General features: G+C 47.8%; 1 protein-coding gene across 1 annotated transcript in view; it reads left to right on the top strand.

Moving 5' to 3' along the window:
• The window catches only part of ARSD (arylsulfatase D), a 25,057-nt gene extending 17,577 nt beyond the window's left edge, over positions 1-7,480 (top strand). Inside the window, exons 6-8 of the mRNA XM_012656797.1 lie at positions 1,601-1,798; positions 4,544-4,665; positions 5,983-7,480. Of these exons, the coding sequence (XP_012512251.1) occupies positions 1,601-1,798; positions 4,544-4,665; positions 5,983-6,359 (697 nt within the window). The 3' untranslated portion in view covers positions 6,360-7,480. The remainder of the gene's footprint in view (positions 1-1,600; positions 1,799-4,543; positions 4,666-5,982) is intronic.
• Positions 7,481-8,472: the final 992 nt, after the last annotated feature.

Below are 8,472 nucleotides of genomic sequence, written 5' to 3'. Positions count from 1 at the left end.
TTGTTTCCACATCTTTGCGATTGTGAATTGTGCCGCTATAAACATTCGGGTGCAGGTGTCTTTTTTATAGAATGTCTTTTTTTCCTTTGGGTAGATGCCCAGTAATGGGATTGCTGGATCAAATGGTAGCTCTACTTTTAGTTCTTTGAGGTGTCTCCATACTCCTTTCCACAGAGGCTGTGCTAGTTTGCAGTCCCACCAGCAGTGTATGAGTGTTCCCATCTCTCCACATCCGTGTTAGCATTTGTTGTTTTGGGACTTTTTGATAAAGGCCAGTCTCACTGGAGATAAGTGATATCTCATTGTGGTTTTGATTTGCGTTTCCCTGATGTTAGAGATGTTGAGCATTTTTTCATATGTCTGTTGGCCATTATCCTGTCTTCTTTTGAAAAGTTTCTGTTCTTGTCCTTAATGTGGTTGTTTGATTTTTTTCTTGCTGATTTTCCTGAGTTCTATATAGCTTCTGGTTATTAGCCCCTTATTGGATATACAGCGTGCAAATATTTTCTCCCATTCTGTAGGCTGTCTATTAGCTCTAATGATTGTTTCCTTGGCTGTGCAGAAGCTTTTTAATTTGATCAGGTCCCATTTATTTATTTTTGTTGTTGCTGTGGTTGCCTTTGGGGTCTCCTTCATAAATTCTTTGCCTAGGCCAATGTCTGTAAGAGTTTTTCCAACACCTTCTTCTGGAATTCTTATGTTTTCATGCCTTAGGTTTAAGTCTGTTATCCATCGTGAGTTGATTTTTGTGAGATGTGAGAGGTGTGGATCCTCTTTCGGTCTCCTAGAATACCTTTCTAATGGTGCTTCTTAAAAAGTGTCTTACGTTCGGTGCTTGATAGGCTTGGGTTTCACGTGTGTGAATTCTCCTACTCACTAAAATACATTTGTACCCCCAAAATCAACGCTCATGGGGCTTTTGCAGTTATTTGCAGAGCAGTAGAAAACGCAGCCACCAGGCCCACAGATGCCCAGCCGGGGTCCAAGACGCTCCGCCATCTTGTGTCAGCTCAGGCTGTGAACTCGTGTCCTTTCCGTGGGCTCCCGAGCGCTGTGTTTGTACATCGAAGGCACGTCCTTTGTGTCGGAGAATGATGTTCCTGCTTCTCTTTCCCTGAGGGCTTTGAAACCCCACACAGCCTTGGTTTCCCTTGGATGACTTGACACAACTCAGTCCTCCTTGGGAGGTGGGGACACTTCGGTCAGCTGGAGTTTGGCGTGGGGTCACTAGAACACCAACAGCGGGTTGCTGTGTGCGGTCTGGGCTTCCTCTCAGCGTGGACTGCAGGTGCCAAGGTGACAACAGGATTGAGTGGGAAGGAGAGAGAAAGAAAGAGAGAAAGAGAAGAATGTGGAGACAGAGGAGAGAGGGAGGGAGAGAGACACCCAAAGGGACAGAGACAGACACAGATGAAGAAAAGAGAGAGAGTTGAAGCAGCCACAAAGACCCACCGATATCTGGCCAAGATTTTGGAAATGTTGCTGACCCCGGTGTTGAGAAACAGGCTGCACCGTGTACCGTACTCGCGTGGGTGTCTGCGTGTGTGCACAGACCTGCGGACACACACCTACAGCCGGGGGTGCGTGCAGAGTGACGGTTTCCTGCAAAAGCCTCACGCTGTCTTCCTCCTGCAGGCGGCAAAGGCATGGGCGGCTGGGAAGGCGGGATCCGCGTGCCGGGGATATTCCGCTGGCCCGGGGTGCTGCCGGCCGGCCGGGTCGTGGCCGAGCCCACCAGCCTGATGGATGTGTTCCCCACCGTGGTGCAGCTGGGGGGCGGCCAGGTGCCCCAGGACAGGTGTGTGGTGGGGAGGCTGCCCGCTCCCTGGGTCCCGAGAGCTCTTTTTTTGTTCTTTCGCGAATACAGCTGCTTCAACTCTCTCTCTTTTCTTCATCTGTCTCTGTCTCTGTCTCTCTGGGTGTCTCTCCCCCTCCCTCTCTCCTGTGTCTCCTCATCCTTCTCTTTCTTTCTCTCTCCTTCCCACTCAATCCTGTTGTCACCTTGGCAGGAGGCGGGGTGGCTAGAACAACATCAGAACTTTAAAGAAACTATTGCCTTCTTCCAATTTAGGGACCAGCCTAATGGAACACGACCACGCCCAGTAAAATTTAAGAGTAAATATTCGGTCACGCCGCTCATTTTCCATTATCGGTAAAACTCGGCACCTCGTCATAGCAGCCGGGAGACTAAATCATTGGCGTGTGGCCCACGTGAGGACATTTCCCTGTGATTTCCTGACACACAGTCCTGCCAGTGTGTTGGTGATTTACCGCCTCGACATTGGCATGTTGCCAAAGAGTCAGCTTAACACAGGAGAAAAAAATACAAATGAGTATTTTGGTAATGATTTTAATTTATTCCATTTAAAGAAACAAATACTCCTGTGTAAGGTATAATCATGGGAGGTACCCCGTCTCTAACTTCTTATCCCCAAAAAGCATTTTATTATATTAGTGTTATCAGGGTTCTCCAGAGAGACAGACCAACAGGATGTGTGTGCATGTACAAAATACATATATGTGCGTGTCTTGATATATATGTGTATACAAATATATGTATGTGTATTCATGTATAAAATATGTATGTGTGTGTCTTGATATGTATGTGTATACAAAGATATGTGTTTGCATGTATAAAAATATGTGTCTCTTGATATATATATGTATACAAATATATGTAAATATATGCGTGTATAGAAAACATATGTGTGTGTCTTGATATATATGTATACAAATATATACAGACTATATATGTGTGTGCATGTATAAAATATGAGTATCTTAATATATGTATCATATATACACAATACAAATATATATAGAAATGTATATATGTATACAACTGTGCATATATATCAAGGCACACACATATATATATATTTTTCAGGATGGGGAAATGGTCTGAGAAATGCATCGTTTGTTGATTTTGTTGCTGTGCACACACCCTAGAATGCAGGATCTATTAATAGACGGTAGACCTCCTGCACACCCATGCTATGTGGTACGGCATAGCCTGTTGCTCCCACGCTACAAACCTGTGTAGCGTGTTCCTGCACTCAGTGCCGTTGGCAACTGTAACACAATGGTCAGCATTTATGTATCCAAGCTTAGAAAAGGTAATGGCATTGCGCTACAAAGTTACGATGGCTATGACGTCAGTAGGCGACAGAATTTTCGCCTCCATTATAATCTAATGGGACCACTGTTCACTGTTGTATGTGCAAAGTGTCAGTGACCAAAACGTTGTGATGAGGCATTTTGTCGTTAAATATATACATATATGTGTATATATATATATACACACACATACACACACACACATATATATATTTATATTAAGGAATTGGCTCACATGATTGTGCGAGCTGACCACTCCAAAGTCCTTGAAGCAGGCCAGCAGACTGGAAACCCAGGCATAATTTCTACATTGCAGTCTTGAGGCGGAATTCCATCTTCTCCAGGAAACTGCAGTCTTTGCTCTTAGCACTGTCGACTGATTAGATGTGGCCCACCCACGTTATGGAGGGCCGTCTCCTTTCCTGAAAGTCAACTGATTGCAGACGCTCATCATATCCACGAAATATCTTCACAGCAACGTCTAGGCTACTATCAGACCAAACAAGTGGGCGCCGTATCCTAGCAAGATTGGCATAGGAAATGTAACCTTCACTATTAGGGTATAATTAAAAATAAAACAGCAGGCTAACAGTGCTTCACCATTTGAAGGAATGTCACTGCATTTCTACATTAAATTCAGATTAAGAACTTTTAACTCTTTTTTATTTTTAGAGAAGGTTGTTTGTAAGAAGGAGAGCTCTAGGTCACATGCCCATCGCTGGCGTCTCTTCTTCACCTGCTTTCCACATGTGACCATGTGTCTTGGAATCTGTTATGATTAAAAAGTAAGAACAGGAGGCCAGGTGCAGTGGCTCACGCCTGTAATCCCAGCACTCTGGGAGGCTGAGGCGGGAGGATCACTTGACCTCAGGAGTTCGAGACCAGCCTGAGCAAGAGCAAGAGCCTGTCTCTACTAAAAATAGAAAAATTAGCTGGGCATGGTGGTGTGCACCTGTAGTCCCCGCTACTGGGGAGGCTGAGGCAGGAGGATCATTTGAGCTCAGGAGTTTGAGGTTGCTGTGAGCTAGGCTGATGCCACAGCACTCTAGCCTGGGTGACAGAGTGAGACTCTGTCTCAAAAAAAAAAGTAAGAACAGTTAACCTAGGAAGGTGGAATTTCAGGAGACTTTGTGTTAACATTGAAAGTCACAGTGCTACGTGTTGGGGTGTGCATGTGTGCGCGCATTCTGGCTGTGTAGTGCTGTGTAAGGAATGAACCCAGAACATAGTGACTTTGTGTCTTGAAGTAACAACATGCATCATGCTCAGGAACTTGCAGTCTGAGCAGTGACTGGGGAGAAGCTTCTCTCTGCACCATCTGTTGCCAGCTGGGGACACTTGCAGCCTTAGAATCTGTTCCCAGGTGCACAAGGCCACCTGAGAATGCCTAGTCTGACTGTGTTCTATGGTCTCGTCATTGAATCAGGGTGATCGACGGCCACAGCCTGGTACCCTTGCTGCAAGGAGAGGACGTACACTCGGCGCATGAGTTCCTGTTTCATTACTGTGGGAAGTATCTCCATGCTGCACGCTGGCACCAGAGAGAGAGTGAGTACTAGCTTCCCCTGCTGCAGGGGGGGCAGTATTGACCAGGGATCTTCAGAGAAACAGAGACAATAGATGTGTGAGTGGATGGGTGGGTGGGTGGATACATACATGGATGGATGGATGGATGGATGGGTGGGTGGGTGGATGGATAGATGGACGGTTGGATGGATGGATATATAGATAGAAGGATGGATGGATGGATAGATAGATGGATGGATGGGTGGATGGATATACAGATGGATGGATGGATGGATAGATGGATGGATATACAGATGGATGGATGGATAGATGGATGGATATACAGATGGATGGATACATGGATAGATGGATGGATGGATATACAGATAGATGGATGGATGGATGGATATATAGATGGATGGATGGATAGATGAATGGATACATGGAGGATGGGTGGATGGGTGGATGGATGGATGAATGGATGGATAGATGGATAGATGGATGGATGGATGGATGGATGGGTGGATGGGTGGATGGGTGGATGGATGGATGGATAGATGGATGGATACATGGATGGATGGGTGGATGGGTGGATGGGTGGATGGATAGGTGGATGGGTGGATGGGTGGATGGATGGATGGATAGACGGGTGGATGGATAGATGGATGGATGATTGAATGGATGGTTAGATAGATAGATGGATGGATGTATAGATGGATGGATACATGGATGGATCGGTGGATGGATGGATGGATAGATTAGTGGATGGGTGGATGGATGGATGAATGGATGGATAGATGGATGGATACATAGATGGATGGCTGGATGGGTGGATGGATGGATGGATGGATGGATAGATGGATGGATGATTAGATGGACAATTAGATAGATACATGGATGGATGTATAGATGGATGGATACATGGATGGATGGGTGGATGGATGGATGGATGGATGGATACATGGATAGATGGGTGTATGGGTGGATGGATGGATGGATGGATGATTGGTTGGATGATTAGATAGATAGATGGATAGATGGATACACAGATAGAGGAAAGGGGTAAAAATTAACTAACAATGTCTATGATTCTAATTTCCCAAGGCAGCCATATTGAGCACTTTGGGACGGGTCCCTCTGCCTGTGTATCCCCAGGGTGCCCCACGTAGACACACACACATGCACACGAGGCTCTGATTTGACAACACAAAGGCCACAGTTGTGTGAACAACCTTGTATCCCTTTCTCCTTTATTTAATGTGGGATATTCGCACCACTCTCACAGGGATGACACCTGGGTCTGGGGTTCACACCCTCGCGGATTTCTGCTGCCCTCACTCTCTTCTTGTTTACATTCAGGTGGAAGAGTCTGGAAGGTCCACTACACAACACCACGATTCCACCCCGAGGGAGCAGGGGCCTGCTATGGCCGAGGCATCTGCCCCTGTTCCGGGGACGGCGTGACCCATCACAGTCCCCCTTTGCTCTTCGACCTCTCCACAGACCCTTCTGAGGCTCGGCCCCTGTCCCCCGACTCGGAGCCCCTGTACCATGCGGTGTTGGCAAGGGTGGGCGAGGCCGTGGCCAGGCATCGGGAGACCCTGAGCCCCGTGCCCCAGCAGTTTTCCGTGAGCAACATCGTGTGGAAGCCGTGGCTGCAGCCGTGCTGTGGACACTTCCCGTTCTGCTCCTGCCAGGAGGACGAGGACAGCGCCCCCCACAGGCCAGAGCTGTGAGAGAGGACAAGAGAACCTGACCGGTTTGGGGGGTGGAAATCTCCATCCTTGGTCAATTCCTGTGCTTTTTCACATAACAGAGGAAAGTTAGAACGGCTTGATCTCTGCTGTCAAGAACTCATTGATCTCAAAGGGTTGATTCACTTCCTGCACTTTACGCTCACTATCCATGAATCCTTGTCATGCTAGTTAGAAATTGCCATGGGCTGCTGGGAAGAGAGGCTGAGAATAAGAATGCCTGAAATGAGAGAAGGGTGTGTTCACTCTCGAGTAAAAGGAAGCTCAGACGAAGCAACTCAGGGCTAGCAGGCTCCTGCCAACTCCCTGCTCTACTGTCTTTCACACAGAGAGTTCGCCTCATGGTGTCAATGTGGCTGCTGCAGTGCCAGGCATCACATTCCAGGTGTCAGGAAGCAGCAAGAACAGAAGGGAATCCCTCTTTCCTGCATCAGTCCCTGCAGAGTGGGGATTATCTGGAAGCAACAACTCACTCACGACTTTTGTTTCCAACAGCCATGTGTAGAAACAATTAGAAATTGAGAAACGCAGTCTTTCAAGTGGGCACATGACTGCCCCCGTTAAAATCAGGTCTATGCTAGTCTGCAGAAAGGCAACAGAACCTTTATTGAGTTGACGAAGGTTTTTGATGCGTCATTTAATCGCCAGATTGAATGACTGTATCTCGTTCTGCTTGGAAGAACACGCTACAGCCAGTGTCTGTAACTGACAGATGATCTCCCAACACGCTGAAGACGTCTGGACAGAAAGTTTGAACCTCGGACAAAGCGACAATTGTGAGAGGTTTCAGCCGTACAGAGGGAAGGTGGCTTATCCTCCTGCGTTCCTAAAATTTGGCCAGCGTGTTCTCTAAACCAATTCTGTTTCATCCTCACACCCACCCCCTGTGGCTTGATGACGGAGGTGTAACTCTGACCCCTCGCGCGGCTGGGACCTTCTGCCCCCAGAGCCCAATACTGGGGGGACATCGCACTGTTCCTTTCTGAGTCTATCCATCAGGGGCCCTGCAGGAAGTAGCCGGGCCACTCAAAGGGGGAGATTAAAGGGCATCTAAGGGCTGGGCGCGGTGGCTCACACCTGTAATCCCAGCACTCTGGGAGGCCGAGGCAGGAGGATTGCTTGAGGTCAGGAGTTTGAGACCAGCCTGAACAAGAGCAAGACCCCGTCTCTACGAAAAATAGAAAAATTAGCTGAGCGGGGTGGCTTGCACCTGTAGTCCCAGCTACTCAGAAAGCTGACGCAGGAGGATCACTGGAGCCCAGGAGTTTGAGGCTGCAGTGACCTGTAATGATGCCACTGCACTCTACCCAGGGGTGACAGAGCGAGACTCTGTCTCAAAGATAAATAAATAAATAATAAAAATGAAGGGCAACTAAGGAAGAGAGTGTTCACTACCAGGTGCCAGGTGAGAATGGGGTTCTGGGACCCCACGGGGAAGCAAGAAGCCACCGTCATCCCCAGGCATAGAAGCTTCCAGAATCCAGAGCGGGAGGTAGCAGGGGCCACGCGAAGGAGTGAGGGTCTCAGGTAGAGGAACCGATGCAGCCCTGCTAACCAGGCAGCAGGTCCCCCTCTCCCCAGCTCCCTGTGTCCACATCCTGCGGGGGTGTCTGCTGGCTGAACTCAACCCAAATCCAGAGACAATCCCAGCCGAGGGAGGCAGCATTCATAGAGTTCAGGTTCCCGGGCAAGGGGCCAGCCACACAGGGTCCAAGAGGAAGTGTCCAGCACAACCTAAAAAATAGTAATAAAAGTAGAAACATCTATGGCAGGGGTCCCCAACCTATGGCGAGTTGTATATTATTTCATTATATGTTACAATGTAATAATAATCAAAATAAAGCGCACAGTAAATGTAATGTACTTGAATCATCTCCAAACCATCCCCTCTTCCCCAGTCCATGGAAAAAAATTGTCTTCCATGAAAACGGTCCCTGGTGCCACAAAGGTTGGGGACCTCTGATCTATGGAACTCGGGGCGCACGGGGCCAGCTAGACGCCAGCTCAGCTTTCACTCTATTCGCAACGGTGTTGGCCGACCCCTTAAAACAAACCTTTTGTGCTCGAATTGTTCAAACTGATCACAGCCTAAGAA

The sequence above is a fragment of the Propithecus coquereli genome, unplaced genomic scaffold (genome assembly GCF_000956105.1).
Source record: "Propithecus coquereli isolate 6110/MARCELLA unplaced genomic scaffold, Pcoq_1.0 Scaffold52, whole genome shotgun sequence".
Taxonomy (NCBI): Eukaryota; Metazoa; Chordata; class Mammalia; order Primates; family Indriidae; genus Propithecus; species Propithecus coquereli.
This window is presented reverse-complemented; position numbering and strand designations above follow the sequence as displayed.